This window comes from Amblyraja radiata, chromosome 22 (assembly GCF_010909765.2).
Source record: "Amblyraja radiata isolate CabotCenter1 chromosome 22, sAmbRad1.1.pri, whole genome shotgun sequence".
NCBI classification, from domain to species: domain Eukaryota; kingdom Metazoa; phylum Chordata; class Chondrichthyes; order Rajiformes; family Rajidae; genus Amblyraja; species Amblyraja radiata.
This window is the reverse complement of record NC_045977.1, coordinates 38,360,400-38,383,329: the sequence shown is the minus strand read 5'-3', so window position 1 is coordinate 38,383,329 and position 22,930 is coordinate 38,360,400. Positions and strand designations below refer to the sequence as shown.

Genomic DNA, 22,930 nt, shown 5'->3' with positions numbered 1-22,930 from the left:
AGGCGGTTGGGCAAGCACGGTCGCGCGGGGTGGGCTAGCATGGTCGCGCGGGCGAAGTGGGGAGGGAGGGCTAGTACGGGCGCGCCCGGCTGAGGGGCCGCCGCTGGCTGAGGTGAGGCGGTTGGACAAGCACGGTCGCGCGGGCGAAGTGGGGAGGGAGGGCTAGTACGGGCGCGCCGGGCTGATCGGCCGCCGCTTGCGTCGCTCCATCCGCCGGAAGTGGGCCTGCACGGGTTGGCGGGAGGTTCCTTCCGGAGAGGCGCCTTCGGCCTATGTCGGTGCCGTGAGGAGAAGCGCAGTCGCTGCCGCCGTCGCCTCCAGTGTCTCAAACCGCCTTGGAAAACCCCACACACACACACACACACTTGCCCAGCTGTTGTATAATCCGTGCGGCCTGGTTGCCGGCCCGTGTCCCGCCGCTGATGGAGAGCGGGGATGACGCCGAGGCTGAGGCGGAGTCTGGGCCCTGGCGCCAGTACCCGGAGCGCGGCCTCGGACAAGCCCGCAACCTCACCGAGTTCTCGGACGAGATCCTGCTCAACATCCTGGGCTTCGTGCCCAGCTGCGACCTGCTGCTCAACGTCAGGAGAGTGAGCAGAAAGTTGGCGGCCCTGTGCGTGGACAAGAGCCTGGTCAACTCCATCTCCCTGCACAAAGAGTACCAGGTAACCGCGGGGACCACTGCCCACTGCCCATTGCCCACCCCGCCTCATTGCAAACCCCCTGGCACCTGCAATGTAGCTCACTGTAACACACCAACACCAATCTAGAGGCACCTGCAATGTAGCTCACTGTAACACACCAACACCAATCTAGAGGCACCTGCAATGTAGCTCACTGTAACACACCAACACCAATGTAGAGGCACCAGCAATGTAGCTCACTGTAACACACCAACACCAATCTAGAGGCACCTGCAATGTAGCTCACTGTAACACACCAACACCAATGTAGAGGCACCAACAATGTAGCTCACTGTAACACACCAACACCAATGTAGAGGCACCTGCAATGTAGCTCACTGTAACACACCAACACCAATCTAGAGGCACCTGCAATGTAGCTCACTGTAACACACCAACACCAATGTAGAGGCACCAGCAATGTAGCTCACTGTAACACACCAACACCAATGTAGAGGCACCTGCAATGTAGCTCACTGTAACGCACCAACACCAATGTAGAGGCACCAGCAATGTAACTCATTGTAACACACCAACAACAACCCAGAGGCACCAGCAATTTAGCTCTCACTGTAACACACCAACAACAACCTAGAGGCACCAGCAATGTAACTCATTGTAACGCACCAGCACCAATCTAGAGGCACCAGCAATGTACAGTGCCCTCCATAATGTTTGGGACAAAGACCCGACATTTATTTATTTATTTGCCTCCGTACTCCACTATTTGAGATTTGTAATAGAAAAAAAACCACATTTGGTTAAAGTGCACATTGTCAGATTTTAATAAAGGCCATTTTTATACCTTTTGGTTTCACCATGTAGAAATTACAGCAGTGTTTATGCATAGTCCCCCCATTTCAGGGCACCGTAATGTTTGGGACACAGCAATGTCATGACACTGAAAGCAGTCATGTTTAGTGTTTTGTTGCATATCCTTTGCATGCAATGACTGCTTGAAGTCTGATTCATGGACATCAACAGTTCTCTGATGATGCAGCCATCTTTAGCTTATACTTGTTTGGGGGCTAGTCCCCAGCATATAAAAGGGATGCTCAAGTGGGTTCAGATTGGGCGATTGACTTGGTCATTCAAGATTTGACCATTTTTTAGCTTTTTTTTTTAGCAGCCTTTCTTGAAGACCGGCCCCGATCATGGGTGAACAAGTAGGAAGACGGCTGAAATTTATTACCTTCCATCACAGTGAAGAATGTGGATTCCGCTGTGGTGGATGTTTATGTTAAATTTTATTTTATGTGGCGGTGTGTAATGTTGTTTTTCACTTAGTATGGCTGTAAGGCAACTCAAATTTCACTGTACCTTAATTGGTACATGTGAAAATTAAATCGAATCTTGAATCTATACACTTCAGAATTCATTATGCTACTACCATCAGCAGTTGTATCATCAATGAAGATAAGTGAGCCAGTTCCTTCAGCAGCCATACATGCCCAGGCCACACTCAGCAAAACCAATAACCCCACTCTCACCATCGACGGCACCACTGTCTCCCCATCTCCCCAGGCCCGCAACCTTGGCGTGATCTTTGATTCCACCCTCTCCCTTGAGCCTCACATCCGCCATGTCATTAAAACCTCCTTCTTTCACCTCCGCAACATCGCCAAAATCAGACCCTCTCTCACACCTCCCGCTGCTGAAAGACTCATCCATGCCTTCATCTCCTCCCGACTGGACTACTGCAACTCACTTCTCCTTGGCATCAGCTCCACCTACATCAACCGACTCCAACTGGTCCAGAACGCAGCCGCCCGACTCATCACCCACACCAAATCCTGGCATCACATCACTCCAGTCCTCAAACAACTTCACTGGCTTCCCATCTCCCACTGGATCACCTACAAAATCCTGGTCCTCACCTACAAAGCCCTCCACCATCTGGCCCCCCCATATCTCACTGACCTCCTCTCCCCCTACCAACCCTCACGGTCCCTCAGATCCACATCAGCCGGTCTCCTCTCCATCCACAAATCCAACCTCCACAGTTTTGGGGACAGAGCCTTCTCCAGGGCAGCTCCCAGGCTCTGGAACTCCCTCCCCCAACTGATCCGCAATTCCGTGTCCCTCACCATCTTCCAGTCCCGCCTCAAGACCCATCTCTTCACCTCTGCCTATCCTTAGCCCCACGTCCCCCTCCCTTTTCATCTGTGCTTGAATTGCCTCATATTGTGTTTTGAATTGAATTCTGTCTTTAATTTGTGTACTAGTCATGTCTCTACTATTTATTTCATTCCGCTTACATGTTTTTCCTCTACTTGCTAAATTTTTGTAAGGTGTCCTTGAGACTCTTGAAAGGCGCCCATAAATAAAATTTATTATTATTATTATTATTATAGCACCCCCACCACCATGTTTCACAGATGAAGTGGTATACTTTGGATTTCGTGCAGTTCTCTCCTCCATACTTTGCTCTTGCTATCACTCTGATATAGGTTAATCTTAGTCTCATCTGTCCACAAAACCTTTTTCCAGAACTGTGGTTCTTCTTTTAAGCAGGGTTGTGGAGTCGATACCGAAAACACTCGATTCTGAATCCTAGTTTTCTTGTGTATCTGACCCTGACCCCTAGGTATAATAATTCTAAATCTGCTATGATGACATTACACAAGATGGCATTTCATAAGAACCACATGAATCATTAGGCTACCTTTAAACACATGTCCTTAACGTTTTGAGTCTATTGGTTGTAGCTATGCTATTTGTAGCTTTTTTTATTGTTTATTCTCGGAAAAAAACCCATAATTCATTATTATGCTTAAAGAAAAACAAATACAGAAAGGACTATGACAAAATTGAAATTCCATTGAGTAAACTAAAAAATATTAAAGCATTACTCCAACATTTATTTAACTAAGGCCACAAGTATGAGCTAAATGGCTAAATTATGACAAAAAAATTCTCGTGCAATAGAAATTAAAGTGCAATTCTCGTGCAATAGAAAATGCATAGGTTGTTAGGTTTGTTACAAAGGTACATACCGAAAATTTATTAATAACTTGTCCTTAGGAACAGAATTGCTTCTGCCGGATCCTCTTTCATTGAAGCCCTTAAATCTGATTTAATTATTTTCAGTACGGAAAACAGTCTCTACGCTGACCTGAGTGGGTGGTATGGCTGTTACTATCATAGCCGCAAATGTTACTATTTCTGGATAAGCAGGGATGACGGGGAATTATAGATCAGTTAGCCTGACATCGATGGTGGGAAAGATCTGGATTAATAACGGCGCATTTGGATAGCAGTAAAAGGATTGGTCCAAGTCAGCATGGATTTATGAAGGGGAAATTCACGCTTGATTAATCTTCTGGAATTTTTTGATGATGTGACGAGTAAAATGGATGAAGGAGAGCCAGTGGATGCAGTGTATCTGGACTTTCAGAAAGCCTTTGATAAGGTCCCACACGGGAGATTAGTGGGCAAAATTAGAGCACATGGTATTGGGGGTAGGGTATTGACATGGATAGAGAATTGGTTGGCAGACAGGAAAACAAAGAGTAGGAATAAACAGGTCTCTGTCAGATAAATGTGAGGTTATCCACTTTGGCAGTAAAAACAAGGCAGATTATTATCTCAATGTTGTCAGATTAGGAAAAAGGGAAGTACAACGTGACCTGGGTGTCCTTGTACACCAGTCACTGAAAGTAACCATGCAAGTACAGCAGGCAGTGAAGAAAGTGGCCTTCATAACAAGAGGATTTGAGTATAGGAGTAAAGAGATCCTTCTGCAGTTGTACTGGTGAGACCACATCTGGAGTATTTTGTGCAGTTTTGGTCTCCTAATTTGAGGAAGGACATTCTTGCTATTGAGGCAGTGCAGCATAGGTTCCGATGTTAATCCCCGGGATGGCAGGTCTGTCATCTGAGGAAAGATTGGAAAGACTGGGGTTGTATTCACTGGAATTTAGGATGAGAGGGTATCTTATGGAAACACATAAAATTATAAAAGGACTGGACAAGCTATATACAAGAAAAATGTTCTTCATGTTGGGGGAGTCCAGAACCAGAGGCCACCGTCTAAGAATAAAGTGGAAGCCATATAAAATTGAGATGAGAAAAAAACATTTTCACCCAGAGAGTTGTGAATTTGTGGATTTCTCTGCCACAGAAGGCAGTGGAGGCCATTTCACTGGATGAATTTGATAGTTAGATAGAGCTCTTGAGGTTAGCGGAATCAAGGGGTCTTTGGAGAAGGCAGGCACGGTTTACTGATTGTGGATGATCACACTGAATGGAGCCCGAAGAGCCAAATGGCCTCCTCCTGCACCTATTTTCTATGTTTCTATACCCCATCTACACTATTCACTCTCTATTCCCCTCAACATTTGTAGGGCTTTTATGCAATGGAATTGGTGTTATTAATTTATAGCATTTTTGTTTATTACACGGTATCTGTGTATATTGGGTTAATAGGCCTGTAAATCTGCACTTTAAAAATGTAATTGTTCTACTGTCGGTACATATAACATCCAAGGTCAGATAGCTGAATGGATGGAAAATTGGCTTCCAGGAAGGAAGCAGAGGGTGATGGTGGAAGGTTGCTTCTCGGACTGGAGGCCTGTTACTAGTGGTGTGCTTCTGGGATTGTTGCTGGGCCCATTACTGTTTGTCATCTACATCAATGATTTGGATGAGAACTTACAGGGCAAGATTAGCAAGTTTGCTGATGATACAAAAGTGGGTAGTTTTGCAGATGGTGAAGGTGATTGTGAAAAATTGTAGCAGGATCTGGATCGATTGGCCAGGTGGGCTGAGGAATGGTTGATGGAATTTAACACAGAGAAATGTGAGGTGTTGCATTTTGGGATGTCTAACATGGACAGGACATACACAATGAATGGAAGGCCTCTGGGTAGTGTTGTAGAGCAGAGGGATCTAGGAGTACAGGAACATAGTTCATTGAAAGTGGCATCACAGGTAGATAAGGTGGTCAAAAAGGCTTTTGGCACATTGGCCTTTATCAGTCAGAGTATTGAATATAGAAGTTGGGCGGTCATGTTGCATTTGTATAAGACATTGGTGAGGCCAAATTTAGAGTTTTGTGTTCAATTCTGGTCACTATGTTACAGGAAAGATGTCGTCAAGCTGGAAAGGGCACAGAGAAGATTTACGAGGATGTTGCCAGGACTAGAGGGTCTGAACTGTAGGGAGAGGTTGTGTAGGCTAGGACTCTATTCCTTGGAGCACAGGAGGATGAGGGGTGATGAGTAAAATCATGAGAGGAATAGATCGGGTAGATGCACAGTCTCTTGCGGACGGGGCTCAGGTTCTTGGTGGACGCCGGGACAGACGTCAGCGTATTGCCCCCATCTGGACTCGACCTTCGTGATGGTAAGAGGGGCCCCCTGTTAACTGCCGTGAATGGCAATTCAATCCACACATATGGCCGCTATGGTGGCCGCAAGGTTTATGTGGCGCGGCTTCGGAAGCTCGCTGGACCCGGGCGTGCATCCCGTGCCAGACATGAAAGATGCATCGACACGTCCGGGCGCCCGTTCAAGACTTCGCAGTGCCACGCTGGCGGTTTGATCACGTACACCTGGACATCGTGGGGCCACTGCCTACGTCCCAGGGTGTTTCACACCTGCTTACGGTGGTTGACCATTTCACGCGGTGTCCGGAGGGCATCCCACTTACGGACACTTCAACTCAATCGTGCCCTCGTGGCAACTTGGATTGCCCGCTTTGGGGTTCCACTTCACATCACGTCCGACTGGGGAGCCCAGTTCACGTCTGAACTGTGGTCCGCCATGGCCCGCCTGTTGGGGACGCAGCGCCACCACACGACAGCGTACCATCCCCAGTCAAATGGGTTGGTGGAGCGGTTCCACCAATGTCTGAAGGCCGCACTGAAGGATCGTCTCACAGGCCTTGGGTGGATGGACGAGTTGCCATGGCTCTTGTTGGGGATTCGGACGGCCCCCAAGGAGGATCTGTCATTGTCCTCCGCGGAGTTGGTATATGGTGCTCCGCTCACCGTCCCCGGGGAGTTTGTCCCTGCTGCTGATGGGCTCCAAGATCCCCCGTCATTGGTGCTGATCCGCTTGCGGGCGAGGGTCAGCGCCCTGTCTCCCATCCCAACATCGCGTCATGGAGTGGCCCCTTCCCATGTGCCACTGCCGCTGATGGGCTACCCGTACGTTTTTCTTCACCGTAACTTCCACAGGTCGCCCTTGCAGCGCCCGTATAAAGGTCCCTTTCACGTGCTGTGGCACGGGCCTACAACATTCGATTTGGACATGGGAGGCCGGCATGAAACTGAGTCTGTGGCTCGTTTGAAACCGGCGCACTTGGACCTGAGCGAGTCAGTCCATGTGCCTCAACCGCCCCATCACGGGCGTCCGCCGTCCCGGGCTCCCGGAGATTCTTGCGAACCGAGCAAGCCCTCAGGACGTGGGATTGTATCAGGCCACCTCGTTCGGCGTTCTGTCCGGTTCGGTGCCTCTGGTTCTGGGGGGGGGGGGTGGTCATGTGGCGGCACCTGGTGACAACCCACGGTCACAATGAACCATCGGCTCTAGAGGGCGGCGTCTTGGTGTGGGAGGCGATAGTCACGGGGTCGGTACCTGAGTTGGTATTTAAGGCCGGGCAACGCCCGTGTCCTTGGAGGAGTAGCGAGCTGTAATAGAGAGATTAAACACGTGTAGTCCACACAACTCGTGTCCGACTAGTTTTTGGCTGGACTCCTGCGAGTTCCCTCTACAGAATTTTCTTTATTATAGAGAGAATATTTCTGTCATCAGCTGTGGAGGTCTTCCTCGGCCTGCCAGTCCCTTTGCGATTAGTAAGCTCACCAGTACTCTCTTTCTTAATGATGTTCCAAACAGTTGATTTTGGTAAGCGTAACGTTTGGCTGATGTTTCTATTCTTGTGTTTGGCTGATGTTTTATTCTTGTTTCTCAGTCTCATAATGGCTTCTTTGACTTTCATTAGCACAACTTTGGCCCTCATCTTGATAAATAGCAATAAAAGTTTCCAAAGGTGGTGGAAAGACTGGAGGAAAGACTAGGTGCTGAGAGCTCTCTTATACCTGCATTAAGGAAGCAATTAAACACACCTGAGCAATTACAAACACCTGTGAAGCCATGTGTCTCAAACATTATGGTGCCCTGAAATGGGGGGACTATGTATAAATCTGTAATTTCTACATGGTGAAAAGAAAATGTATAAAAATACCCTTTAATAAAATCTGACAATGTGCACTTTAACCACACGTGATTTTTTTCTATTACAAATCTCAAATTGTGGAGTACAGAGGCAAATATATAAATGATGGGTCTTTGTCCCAAACATTATGGAGAGCACTATGACTCTCACTGTCACACACAAACAACAACCCTGTGGCAGCATCAATTAAATTCTCACTCGCCTTCTGACAACAGACCAGAGGTATTGTCAATGTAATTCTTACTGTCACATACCAACAACAGGGCAGTGGAACTGTTAATGTGATTGTGACAAATATAATCCACAACAGCCCAGTGGTACAATCAAACAATTTTCACTATCACGTACCAACGACAACCTAGAGGCACCAGCACTGTAGTTGTCACCGCCACACACCTACAATGGATGCACCAGCAATGTAGTTGTGGTGCTGTCACATACCAGCTACAACCCAGTGGAACCATTAATGTGATTGTGACTGATATAATCCACAACAGCCCAGCGGTACTATCAATGCAATACTGTCACATACCAAGATCAAGGGTTCTCCACCTGGGGTAAATTTCACCTACCCAGGAGATAAATTTGTTGATTCTGGATTTGTACATTTTTTTTTGTCATTGACTGAAAGCCCTGTCCCACTGTACGAGTTCATCAAGAGTTCTCCCGAGTTTGCCCTGATTCGAACTCGGAGATTTACGGTAATGGCCGATCGCGGGTACTCGGGGCTCTCGTGGACATTTTTCAACATGTTGAAAAATCTTCACGAGTCTTCCCGAGCTTACCGTGTTGCCCGAGTACCTGCTGTTAGCGTTACGAGCCGCTAAGAGACGTCCCCGAGCTCCAACGTACCCGCTACTGCATTCTACGTGCTTACCACGAGTTTGATTTTTTTTAACTCGGGAGTGCCCTTGAATGAACTCGTACAATGGGACAGGGCTTTGAAAGTTTGGTTCTGGTTTACCGGTACCTGTTCGTCATATGTTGTTCATAAATAAGTGAAATAACATTGTTATGTGCTATTAAAGTTGCCAGGGGTAAACGGGTCGAAAAAGGTTGGGAACCCCTGACCTAGATGCACCAGAAATGTAGTTCTGTTACTGTCACATACCAGCTACAACCCTGTGAAACCACTAATGTGATTGTGGCTGATATAATCCCCAACAACCCAGCGGTACTATATACAATTCTCACTATCACGTACCAACAACAACTTAGAGGCACCAGCAATGTCATTCTCACTATCATTTACCAACAACAGCCCTGTGGCAGCATCAATAAATTCTCAGTATCACACGCCGACAACAGACCAGTGGTATCGTCAATGTAATTCTGACTATTACATTCCTCAACTACCCAGTGCCATCAGCAATTTAATTCTCACTATCACATACTATATACAGCCCAGTGGAGCTATCAATGTGATTGTGACTAATATAATCCTGTGGTACCATCATTGTAGCTCTTAATGTCACACACCAGCAGCAACTGTTATTCTCACTGCCACATACCACTGGCATTGTCAATGCAGTCTCATTATCACACTCCAACAGTAATCCACACGTACCATCAATGCCATTCTGACTAATATAGTGCACAACAACCCACTGTTGTTGCATTATATTAGTATTCTCACTTTCACATACCATCATCAACCCAGTGGCTCCACAACTGTAATTCTCACTTTCACATACCAACAGTAACTCAGTGGTCCGAATAATGTAATTCTGACTGATATAATCCACAACATCCCGGTAGCACTGTCAAAGTCATTCTCACTACCGACAATAGCTGAGTCTTACATTCTGACTCTTATATTCCTTAACTACCCAGTGTCAGCATCTGTATAATTATGACTAATATAGTCCACAGCCCAGTGACACAACCAATGTAAATTTCACTGTCACATTCCACAGTGGCACCAGCAATGTCATTCTCACTGTCACATACCGACAACAGCTCAGTGGCACTACGCAAAGTGCTGGAGTAACTTAATGGGTCAGGTAGCATCTCTGGAGAACATGGATAGGTGGCGTTTCAGGTTGGGATCCTTCTTTAGTCTGAAGAAGGGTCCCAACCTAAAACGTCACCTGTCCATGTTCTCCAGAGATGCTGCCTGACCTGCTGACTTACTTCAGCATTTGTAAACCAGCACCTGCAGTTCCTTGCTTCTATCACCAATGTAAGCCTGACTATAACATTCCAACAACAACCTAGTGACACCAGCAATTGAGAAATTATCACCAACAATGTAACCCCCTCTCTTTTCTTCCCATCATCACCACTCCAATCCGCACCATTTTTCTCAATGTCCTGCCCACCCTCCCCCTGTCCCCTTCATCCCCTACCTCATCTGATCCATTTCCCATGCTATCCTGCCCCTTTTCTCTCGTGCTCCCTTCCATCAATATCTCCGTCTTTCCATTTCATTCCTCTTATCTGACACCCTTCTGCCTTTTTATCTCTAGCCTTTGACTACACATCTGCCTACCAAACACCCCTCATCTCTATCCACCTATCGCTTGCCAGGCTTTGTCCTATCCCAACTTTCAGCTTTCTCTGCCTACTGCAATCAGTCTGCAGAAGGGTCCCGGCCCAAAATGTTGCCTGTCCATGTCCTCCCAAGATGCTGCCTGACCCGCTGAGTTATTCCAGCACTTTGTGTTTCAGCCAGCAATGTAATTCTAGCTGTCACATTCGAACAAGAATGTGGTGGCGCAGCTGGTAGAGCTGCTGCCTCACAGTGCCAGAGACCCAGGCTTCAGGTACTGTCTATGTGGAGTGCGCGTGTTCTCCCTGTGACCGTGTGGTTTTCCTGGTTGCTCTGGTTTCCTCCCACATCTTAAAGACGTGCAATATAAGTCTCAACCACTCCTTAATATAGATTCTAAATAGTTGAGGCTTGATTATAGCTTGCTGCTTTGAAAACAATCACTTTTGCCCTGACTTTCTGTGTTAGTTTGGCAATCCTCTCTCCATTCCAATGTGTTGCTCCTCAGACCATGAGCTCTTGCCGTGTGTAGTCGTCTTTCTGGTGGCACCCATCAGTTGTGTTGTGGAAAATTAAATGCACAACTTCTTGTTTCCCCTTTATCCAGCCGACTACGTTAAAAAAAAAAAGGATACATTTGTCAAGTGTAATTTCCCTTTTGTAAAATCCTTAATTATATTATGATTTGTAATGACCAGCTTTAAGTAATAGATTCGGCATGTTTCCAATAATGATGTCAGGCTGGCCCATCTTTAGTTTCCTACTTTGTCTGTGTTTCTGAGTTACATTTCCTTCCTATGGGCAGCACCAGAGACTCTGGTTCGATTCGGACTACGGATGTTATTCGTATCCGGAGTTTGTACATTCTCCCTGCGTGGGTTTTCTCCGGGTACTCTGGTTTTCTCCAACACTCCAAAGACGTGCCGGTTTGTAGGTTGTTTGGCTTGGTATAATTGTAATTTGTCCCTCGTGTGTGTAGGATAATGTAAGTGTGCGTGGACTCGGTGGGCCGAAGGGCCTGTTTCCCTGCTGCAACTCAAAACTAAAAAAAAGTCACCACCGTTGTATCCACCGAGACACAAATTGCTGGAGTAACTCGGCGGGACAGGCAGCGTCTCTGGAGAGAAGGAATGGGTGACGTTTTGGGTCGAGACCCTTCAGTCTGAAACGTCACCCATTCCTTCTCTCCAGAGATGCTGCCTGTCCCGCTGAGTTACTCCAGCATTTTGTGTCTATCTTCAATTTAAACTAGCATCTGCTGTTCTTTCCTACACACGTTGTATCCACCTATTTGTATAACCATTTCTCCTTGTGCCCTGGGACATGGGACAAGTTCAGCATACTTCTCTGCCTTTTGCTTTAATGCTTTTCTCTCAAGTATTTGCTATTTTAAGTGCTTCCCTATCCTTTCCTCCTGGATTTTCCACATTATTGTATTGCTTTTAATCATCTATAAACATAGATACAAAAAAATATGCTCAAGGTCTTGCCCTTTCCCTTATTTCCCATTATTCCCTTTCCAATCCTCTAAAGGACCAATATTTACCTCTACTGTTTTCTTTTCAGTCGCTTTGAATGTCATTTAAAAAATATTTCTTTCTACCTTTAGTCTTACCATTGATTTTCTCTTTTCGTCATCCTTTGCTGATCCCTGATATGCTCCCAATTTTCTGAACTGCCACTAATCTTTGCAATAATGTTTCCCGTGTCTTTCAGTCGGGTACTATCTTTAGCTGGGGGTAGATGGATTGTCCTTTTAGTATTTATTTCTCAATGGATTATATATCTTCTTTGAGAAGTGAATTATCTCCTTGATTATGCCACTGCTTATCCACTCTCTTCTCTGTTAATTTATCTTCTCGATCCACTTTAGCTGACTCTGTTTTTGCGCTTTGGACCCTTCTTCAGACTGAGCTTCTCACTATTGCATTGATCGCATCCTTTATTAATATCGCTCCTTCATCTCCTTTTCCTTTTTGACTATCTCCCCCCCCCCTCCCCAAAAGCTTCATGGCAATAAAACTAATTCCAGATCATCCAGCTCGTGGTTCACTTTGGGAATCTGATCCATCCGCTCATCCCCTTCAATGTTGTTTATTTATTCCTACAAAATACGTTGGCTATCTTCTCAATTAAGGTCAAATGATTTGAAGCCAAAAAACTGATCTTCTTAATATGAACATAAAGATTAAAATTGAGAACTACAATTTGTGCAATAATACGGATTCTCTTTGGTGGCTTTGTGATTTAATGCATGAGCTGAGATACAGATTCTGTCTATCCTGCTTAACTGGATGGGATGACTTGCAATAGTTACATTTATTGACAGCCAATCGTCAAAAATCTGACGTTAAAAGGCCCTCTATTACCCCGATATGTGTAGAGTTTTGCATTATTGTGCTTGTCTATGGGACTGGAATCACCTAAGCAAAGATAACGATTGCATCTTGTTCGTGACCTTTGCTGGTCTGGTAAGCGGTGAAGGAAGCGCTGTCATTGAAGTGTTTGTGTTTGTCAGAGTAAGCAGATGTAAGACTCTGCATTGACCCCTATTTAGGTTTTCAGTTGTCTCACCAGATTTTATTAGTGGATAAGGCTTCAGCAAATTCAGTCGACATTTCATGGGGTTGATCCTTCATGCACTGGACCTCCCCTCTCACCAAGTCCTCGTGGATGTGCGTCCATGTGTGAAAGCCGTGAGAATAGATTACACTGCGATTGGCACTCCTGAATTCCCATCTGACATTGGGCAGCACAGTGGCGCAGTTGCTTCGAAACGGCCATCTCATTGCATTGAAACCCGGGCTTGATCTTGATCTTGGGTGCTGTCTGGGTGGAGTTTGTACACTAGCCATGTGACCACGTGGGTTTCCTCCGGGTGCCCCGGTTTCCTCCCACATCGCAGACATGTGGGTTTGTAGGAGAATTGGCCTCTGTAAATTGCCCCTCGTGTGTAAGGAGTGGATGCGAAAGTGGGATTAACATAGAACTAGTGTGAACAGTGATCGATTGTCAGTGTGGACTCTGTGGTCTGTGGGGACCATTCCCATGCTGTGTTTCTAAACTAAACATTATAGATCAACCATGTCATTCAGCTCTGCTGCAAAGCAAAATGAGCTCTGTGTGCACCAGGGTACATTGCTGGACAATGATCAGTTGTGGGTTCCGGAGCTGTTTTTGTTTCCCTGCAACTCAATGATTGCTGCCCCAACCAGCCAGAAAAATCCTCGGGATTAAACCTAGGAACATCGAGTTAGAGTGGGAGCAAAACATTGACATAGCGCCTTCAATGTAATAAAACCTACAGCAAATTTGGACAAAAGTTGACAGTGATGGAGAGGTTTAACATTTCTCAAACGTAGAGTGCCTTCCAGTGACAAAATGTGGGATCACTGCCTAGAATAGCTCAGATTTCATTTCTAGTTATTCATTTAGCTGTGAGTTTGGTTTCAACTACTTGCAGGCTTAGGCTAATGAGGTACATCAGTCATTTTGGAAGGATAGGGGCGCCACGGAGATGCTGCCTTACAGCGCCAGAGACTCGGGTTCGATCCTGACTTCAGCTGCTTGTCTGTACCGAGTTTGTACGTTCTTCCTATGACTGCGTGGGTTGTCTCCGGATGCTCTGGTTTCTTCCCACAATCCAAAGACATACATGTTTGTAGGTTCATTGGCTTGGTATAATTGTAAATTGAGATACTCCAGGCATTGAGCCCACATTTCATTGGTGTAGACCAGCGATCCCCGCACACTGACATTATTCCACACATCTTAGGGACAACTTTACCAAGCCAATTGTCCTCCAAACCTGTACGTCTTTGGAGTTTGGGAGGAAACCAGAGTACCCGGAGAAAACCCACACAAGTCACGGGGAGAACGTACAAACTCCATACAGACTGCACTTGTAGTCGGGATCGAATATGGGTCTCTGGTGCAATAAGACAGCAACTCTACCGCTGCACCACCGTGCCGCCCTTAAATAGGATGGTTTAGTGATAATGTTGAAACATCTCTGGATCAAACATGACACTGATGCAAATTTCAGATTAACCTGAAATGAAAATTGTGTGTGTGGTCAGTAAATTCATTATCTGGTGCTGTAGATACTGCTGGTAAGCATGTGTAAACAGTTGCAACCTTCGTAGATAGGTTTTCACGGTTAATGACGAGTGCTTTGCACAAATAACACTGACCACGTGTAATGAGTAAGTTTTTGCTACAGAAAGCATCACGATTGGTAGATCCTGGTCTGGACTGTCATTTTGTATTTGTATCTTGATTCTTTGAATGAAAGGGAGACGGAAAGCAGCAAAGTGCAGGACTGTTAGCTCGATGTGTGTTATTCCGAAAATGTTCAAAGCTATTATTAAAGATGTTACAGCAAGCTACTTAGAAAAATTCAAGGTAATCAGGCAAAATCAATGAGGTGACAGGGAGATCAGGTTTGACCAATTTATTGGAATTCTTTTGAAGAAATCACATGAGAAACTGATAAAGGACAACTAATGGATGCATTAAGTACTTGGATTTTCAGAAGACATTTGATGAAATGCCATATCTTATTAAGGAAAACAAAAGCTGACGATGTATGAGGTAACATGTTGGCACGGCCAGATTGACTGGCTAACGGGAAACAAAGTAGGTACAATGGGAGATTAGACACAAAAAGCTGGGTCGGACCAAGCCTGGAGAAAAGGAATGGGTGACGTTTCAGGTCGAGATCCTTCTTCATTCTGAGAGTCAGGGCAAAGGGAAACGAGAGATATAGACTGTGATGTAATGTGGCCTTTTCTAATGGGCAAGATGCAATGATTGCCTTGGGGATCAGTAGAGAGCCCTCAACCTCTGACAATTTATAGTGATGGCTTGGAAGAAAGTACCCCAAAATTGCTAAATTCGCTAATGACGTAAAGATTGGTAGAAAAGTAAGTTGTGAAGAAGATTTAATGGTGCTGCAAAAGGATATATATAGATGGAAAGGGCAAAGGTCTGGCAAATGGATGGGGAAAATGTGAAATTGTCTCTTGTGTGCAGAAAAGTAAAGAAGTTGCATATGATATAACTGCAGAGAAGATGCAGAGAGATCTAGGTGGCCCAGTCCATGATTCATAAAGGCCAATACGCAGTAATTAGGAATTATTATTTATCACTGGTGGAATTAAATATATAAGTAGGGAGGTTGGGCTTTAGTTATGTGCACATTGACATAACCTCACTTGAAGTATTGTGTAAAATAGTGGTTTATATTTATAAGGAAGGGGGCACCTGAAAAAGGGACCACATCACCCCGATTCTGGCCTCTCTCCACTGGCTCCCAGTGCGGTTCCAAATCAATTTCAAGATCCTTCTTTTTGTTTACAAAGCCCTTAATGGGCCCGCCCCCACCTACATCAAAAATCAGCTTTCCCACCATACCACTTCCAGGTCCCTCAGATCGGCCGACTTGGGGCGCTTCTGCGGTTGCAGGACCTAGACTATGGAACAGCATCCCTCTTCCCATCAGAACTGCCCCCAAATTCAACTCTTTTAAGTCTAGACTTAAAACTTATTTCTACTCTCAAGCCTTTCTTGAGGTCCTCTGAGGGAGCGCTGTATGTATGTATTTCTGTATGTACTGTTGATCTATGTACCACTGTTTGGAGCAAGTTAGTACCTGCACTAATGTAAAGTACTTTGGTCAACGAGAGTTGTTTTTAAATGTGCTGTAGAAATAAAATTGACTTGACTTGACTTGACTGTTAATACAATTCGGAGATGGTTTACTGCAATGAGTGGGTTGTCTTATGAGGAAAGGTTAGACAGGACAGGCATGTCTGCTTGAATTTAGATGAGTAAGCTGTGGGTGGGAAACATGGAACTTCCTAGATTGTATTAAGTTCCTAAGCAGTTTTACCAGAGTGGAATTAGAGGATATTTGCTTTTATTGTAGGATTCACAACTTGGGGCATCCATGGAATGTCGAACAGTACAGCACAGGAACAGGCCCTTCGGCCCATGAGGGCTGTGCTGAATATGATTCTAGGTTAAACTAATCTCTGCCTGCAAATGATCCATATCACCCCTTTCCCTGCACATCCATGTGCCTTTTTTTAAATCCTCTTCAATGCCACTATCGTATCTGCCTCCACCACCACCATCCTGGCAGTGTGTTCCAGGCACCCACCACCATCTGTGTAAAGAAAGAGACAAGAGGCACATTGGCTTCACTGTAAATATGCTTATTTATTTTGTGATAATTGAGGTTCTCTTCAAAATATTTCCTGTTTTAAACTAAATTCTGCTTTCTTCCTAGGAAAGCGATGCAAAGGTGACCTTGCTACTCAAAGAATTAGCGGGCGGCATTCAGCTGCTGAAGCTGAGCGGCTGCTATTGGTTGTCCGGCTCAACCATTGACCTGGTCACTCGGTGTAAGAACATCGTGAAACTTGACCTGACGGGGTGCCAGATGACGTCGCTGCGACTCTCGAAGATGCTGTCCGTGCTCCGGAGTCTCCGCTCGCTCGCCTTGGACATCAAGCAAGGGTTCGACGTGGGCCAGCTGAGCAGCGCATGCAAGACCACCCTCCGCAAAGTCACCGAACTGAAGCAAACCCTGTTCACCCCCTCCTACGGCATCGTCCCCTGCTGTACCAAGTTGGAGAGGCTGTTGCTTTACTTTGAAATCCCCGACCGGACTCGAGATGGCGAGATGCTCTCGGGGCAGCTGATGGTCGGACAGAGCAACATTCCCCACTATCAAAACCTCAAGGTGTTCTATGCAAGGTTATCACCAGGCTACGTAAACCAGGAGGTGGGGAGGTTTTACCTGTCAGTCCTGAGTATCCGGACTCCTGAGAACCTGCGTGCCTTTATCCTCTCCGTCCCGGGCATTTTTGTCGACACCGGGTGCTCCACATGGAACTTCCTTGACTGTATGACCAAAAACTTCAGCCTGGAGGCATTGCAGCTCCCTCGTTCCTGGTTGAATGGGTCATCGCTTCTGCACTCCTCGCTTCTGCACACCATTACTCTGAGTAACCCGGTCTATTTAAACTTCAGCCACTGCATACTCTCCGGATGCCAGCTGAGCCATCAGATCATTAACGGCGGCAGAAACGTTCAGTCGCTGGTTAGCCTGAATCTCAGTGGCTGCGTCCACTGCTTACTGTCAGACTGCTCTGTCTTTCGCAAGGCCAAAGATAACATTGATTTCGACGTGGTGGAGGCGCTGGTAAACTGCTGCCCCAACCTGAAGCACTTGAACCTCTCAGCGGCTCACCACCACAGCCCCGAGGGGACAGGGCAACACTTGTGCCTGCTGTTAGCCAGGTTGAAAAAGTTACGCTCCCTCTCGCTGCCTGTGTGCTGTGTCGTGCAAAGTGGCAAAAATGTCGGCAAGCAACCAAGCCAATCCTTGCGGCGGGGTCTGAGGAAGAAGGTCCGGATTGGAGTTGCGGCCTATCCGAATGATGGTCAGGAGCAGCCACCCATGGAACCACCTCCGCCTGTGTTTGGTACTCTGCTGGAAAACGTTCCCTTTTTAGAAGAACTCGAACTGATTGGGTCCAGTTTCTCCTCGAACGTGCCTCGGAACGAGCCCGCCATCAGGAACATGCAGCCACCCTGCGAGCGGGCGCAGCGCATCCGCGATGAAGAACTGATGCTCATCGGACAGTTGCAGTACCTGCGCCTTCTGACTCTGGCTCAGCTCCCTGGCATTCTGACTGGGTCGGGCCTGACTGCCATCGGCTTGAATTGTCAGCAGCTCCAAACCCTGTCACTGGCAAACCTGGGTCAGCTGGGGAATGTTGCCTACATGCCTGCCCTGTGTGAAATGCTGAAACACTGCAAACAATTGAAGGACTTGAGGTGAGCGCATGTAATCTGATTTTGATGAGATATATTACAGGAATGAAGGGTGCACTTTGTATAAGATATAACAACATTTTACATCTTATTGTAGTACAATTTGTAATCCTCCATATGAAAACGGGAGATCACATTTTTATAGCCCTTGTTGCTAAATGCTTGGGTTGCCACAAGGAATATCGGAGCCGGTGATTTTAAGTGAAGTCATTCGCTGCATTGACAAGTGAAGCAGCAGCTTGCACGGAAAGTCCCACAAATAGCACCGAGATAAAGAAACAATTATATTTGTGTTGTAGTTATGATACTGGGCTTGTAATCCTGAGACTTGGAATAATCTGGAGAAATTGAGTTCAAATCCTATTATGATAGATGGAGAATTTGAATTTGATTCTTTTTCTTTAAACAAAAGACTGCGAAAGAAGGTGATTACATTAAAATTGAATATTTTTGATTTTTTCCTAAAAAGATCATTGGTGAACTAATATCCCGCTGCAACCTATAAGATGCCAAACAAGCCAGGCACTTTTATGAATGAACAAACCGGAAAGGGTGCAGAGACGATTTCCAAGGATGTTGCCAGGACTTGAGGGCCTCAGCTATAGGGAGATGTTAAGCATGCTAGGACTCCATTATTTGGAGAGCAAGAGGATGATGAGTGATTTTATAGAGGTACACAAAATCATGAGATAAATTGATTGTGTAAACGCAGAGACTCTTGCCCAGAGAAGAGGAATCAAGAATCAGAGGGCACAGGTTTAAAATTAGGGGGGAAAGATGTAATAGGAACCTGAGGAGTATTTGTTTTACACAAAGGGTGGCGGGTGTAGGAAACGAGCTGCTGGTGGAGGTAGTCGGGGCAGGGACTATCGCAAGGATCAAGAAGCATTTAGACAGGAACATGGCTAGAACAGGTTTAGACTTTTCCCTGTGCCAATAAACTAAACTGAAACAAGAGGGATAATGGCCAGACGCAGGCAGGTGAGACTGATGTAGCTGGGACTTGTCGGCCGGTGTGGGCAAGTTGGCCGAAAGGCTCGTTTCCACACTGTATCACTCTATGACTCTATCTGAAAAAGGCAATTCCTTTTCTGGTTATGTCAAAAGAAACTTCGTCTCAGTCCTCAGCAATTCTCATTACCAGTTGAAAAGATAAGGCTGAAAGAAAACAATATGTTTAGTTATTGGAATAAAAGTGTGAGGAAGGGTCCCGCTATGATGCATTACCTATCCATTTTCACTGAGTTACTTCAGCACTTTGTGTCCATCTTTTGTATGATTATTGTTTATTGCTCCAGTTACAGTTATGTATCTGTCATAACACAATCAAACTGTATTTGATTGATTAAGCTGGAGTAAATCAGCAGGTCAGGCAGGAGAAAGGGAATCGGTGATGTTTCAGTTCGAGACCCTTCTCCGAAACGTCACCCATTCCTTTTCTCCAGAGATGCTGCCTGACCCGCTGAGTTCCTCCAGCTTTTTTTGTCTGTCTTCAGTTTATACCAGCATGTGCATGTCCTTCCGACACATGTATTTCATTCATTGTTTGGTCCCCCATTTTTGTCCTTGTACATCTTTCACTCTCATTCAAGACTCTTGCTAGTCTACCATATCTTATTTTGTGGCAAATTTTTGTACTAGTTTCACTGTCGTCCTAGTGAGTTCCATTGTCTGCAACTAGCTTTCACCAACCCACGGCCAACAATGGTCTGTTTCCTTTATCATTGTTACTTTTTTGCATATGTTTCACTCATTTGTTTTATACATCACCGTCTACACCTCTAGTTTCCCTTTCCCCTGACTCTCAGTCTAAAGAAGGGTCTCGACCCGAAACGTCACCTATTCCTTTTCTCCAGAGAAAAGCCAGACCCGCTGAGTTACTCCAGCTTTTTGTGTCTATCTTTTATTTTGTGGCAAGTTTTATTTGTTTCATGTCGAAGATTGAAAACTGATATAATACAGGGAGAGTTACCACTCAGTGCGTTTCAGCGGCTTTGCTCGTGAACAGCTTTGTTCACTGCTGCATTGTTCATTTGTGAAGGTCAATTTTGCGACACGTTCTTGGACCCCAAGGAGTAATATTTTTGTCCCAACAAATGCTTATTCATTCTGATGTCCAATTAACATAAGTAAAACTGCACATTTAAATAATGTTTATGTGATGAGACTGTAGTTGTGGCTACAGGGAATACTGCATTGGGTTTTAACTGCCGTCGTTATTAACTACCTAATGTTACTTGTACTGGCCAGGCAACTTCAGTCTTATTGCTGCTGCTGCTGCTGCTTGTTTTGTTTATTTATATATTGCAAACGTCCATCTTATTTGTCATCTTAATGTTGCTATTTTTTCTCCCCAAACTCTCCTTTATGGCATGAAGAACGCACTGCCTAAGGCTTAATTTTCAGCAGTCTCTCGCAGCTTTGGCTGCATTTCAATCGTGCCTTCCCTCGTTGCTCCTTGCCACATTTTGATAATTTTCCCAACTCCACCATTTCCTGTCTTTCCTCAGCCATGCTACTTTCCCATTTCACTTCTTCCCCCCCCCCCCCCCCCCCACAATTCTTTGTCACTAAAGGTGAATCATTTTTTTTGGCAATACCGTGGTTTCATTGTTACAGAGTATAGCTTTTTCAAGTTAGATTTATTTAAATACTTACACTCTTTACCTGCTCTGATGGGATTTGAACATGGCCCATATTTCCAGCTGCTTGTCCATTTGTTTAATCACTGACTTGAAAATCACTTGGACAAGGACATGGATAGGAAAGGCTTGGAGTGAAATGGACCAAACGCATGCACTGGGACTAGCTTAGATGGGGCATCTTGGTCAGCGTGGGCACGTTGGGCCGAAGGGACAGTTTCCATGCTCTATGACTATATAATGTAAAATGGGTGGCTGTCTTCAGTGGAGAAAATAAGAATTTATTATTTTATTATTTTCTGTTATTATTTTACCCGTTTACCACCACCTCTATTCTTTATTCATCGTACTTTCTACTCTCCTGGTCTTTGCAATACTCTTGTCCCTGTGACTCAGTTAAGTTTTAGAATTGAAAATTTAAATATCGTCTGCATATCTTTGGGATTGGCACAGCGGCTCAGGTGGTAGAGCTGCTGCCTCACAGCGCCAGGGACCCAGGTTCGATCCTGACCTCTGGTGGTGTCTGTGTGGAATTTGCATGTTCTTTCTGCGACCGCGTGGGTTTCCTCTGGGTGCTCCCAAGATTTGCGGGTTTGCAGGTTACTTGGCCTCCGTAAATTGCCCCCTGCTGCGTAGGGATTGGATGCAAAAGTGGGATAAGATAGATCTAGTGTGAAAGGGTGATTTATGTTCAGCGTGGACCAATGGGCCCGTTTCCATGCTGTATCGTTCAATCAATATCCATATGTCGTCCCTCCCTAAGACAATTCTGGAAATACTATCATCTTGTGAGAGGGGGATAAATATATTATTTGATCCAATTATGCACATGTTTAAAGCAGATAGATTCTTGATTAGTACGGGTGTCAGGGGTTATGAGGAGAAGGCAGGAAAATGGGGTTAGGAGAGAGAGATAGATCAGCCATGATTGAATGGTGGAGTGGACGATGGGTCAAATGGCCTAATTTCACTCCTATCACTTTCGACCTTATGTTGATAGCAGCCAAATGAAATTGATGGCATTCAATTGGTCCCACAAAATTAATGTGTAATTAAGTCGTAGGTGTAGGAACTGAGGGGTGCATAGTTGGGGAGCTGCCTCTCAATCCTAGTCCTTGCTCATCTGGCCTATTGTCAGTGTCATCATCCATTTGAAAGCAGATTTCCAGTCTGGCGGTTAGAAGGAACACAATAAATGTTTACTTCTGTTTTCATTTCAACTTAATGCTTTAAACAGTTTCAGAGTCTTAATGCGCCTTTAATGCTACTTTTAATTATTCTCAGCATTTGTAGTATTTCCTGAGGTTCTCTGGGTATCACAGGCAGTGATTTCAGATAACATTCCAGCTACCTTTCACTTCTGTCAGTGGCACAGCTGGTAGAGCTGTTGCCTCACAGCCCCAGAGAGCCGAGTTTGATGTTGACCGCGGGTGCTGCCTGTGTGGAGATTACACATCTCCCTTTGACCGCGAGGATTTCCTCTGGGTTTCCATTATGTTCGGTATAATTTCAGTCAATCCTAAGCTTTCCCTTTCTTTCCCATTGACTTTAATTTTACTCGGGGGCCAATTGACAAGCCCTTGTGTGTGTGGTTCACAATAACATCAGCTGTTATTCTTCTAAACTCTGGAGGTTATATCCAGCCTGCGTAATCCTTCTTCATAGAACAATCTTCCCCTCCCCAGGAAACAATCTATTTTACATTTTATAAGTGTAATCTTCCATTAGGTAACGAGACCAGACCTGTCATGATATTCCAGGTGCAGCCTTACCAGGGTCCCATTTAATTGCACAAAAAGGCCTTTATTCTTGCACTCAAATCTTATGGCAATAAAAGCCAACATTTTATGGTGTTGAGTGAGACTGCTATGCGTTCAAACAAAGTCACACAGCTAAATGTTTTCTTATCTGAGTGTGTAAAATCTGAAGCATACACAGTTGCCTCCACCTTCCAGAATTCCCCAAACATCATCTGAAGACTGACAGAAGCTCAGGGACAATGGCAAGGTTTACCTGCAAGGTCACTCCTTGCTCAAAAGGTTATTTGTTAGTTTAGAGATACAGCACGGAAACAAGCGCTTCGGCAT

General features: G+C 45.4%; 1 protein-coding gene across 1 annotated transcript in view; it reads left to right on the top strand.

Moving 5' to 3' along the window:
* The first annotated feature begins 226 nt into the window (after positions 1–226).
* Positions 227–22,930, top strand: part of fbxl18 (F-box and leucine rich repeat protein 18) — a 44,219-nt gene continuing 21,515 nt past the window's right edge. The window contains exons 1-2 of the mRNA XM_033041101.1: positions 227–665; positions 16,649–18,204. Of these exons, the coding sequence (XP_032896992.1) occupies positions 423–665; positions 16,649–18,204 (1,799 nt within the window). The 5' untranslated portion in view covers positions 227–422. The remainder of the gene's footprint in view (positions 666–16,648; positions 18,205–22,930) is intronic.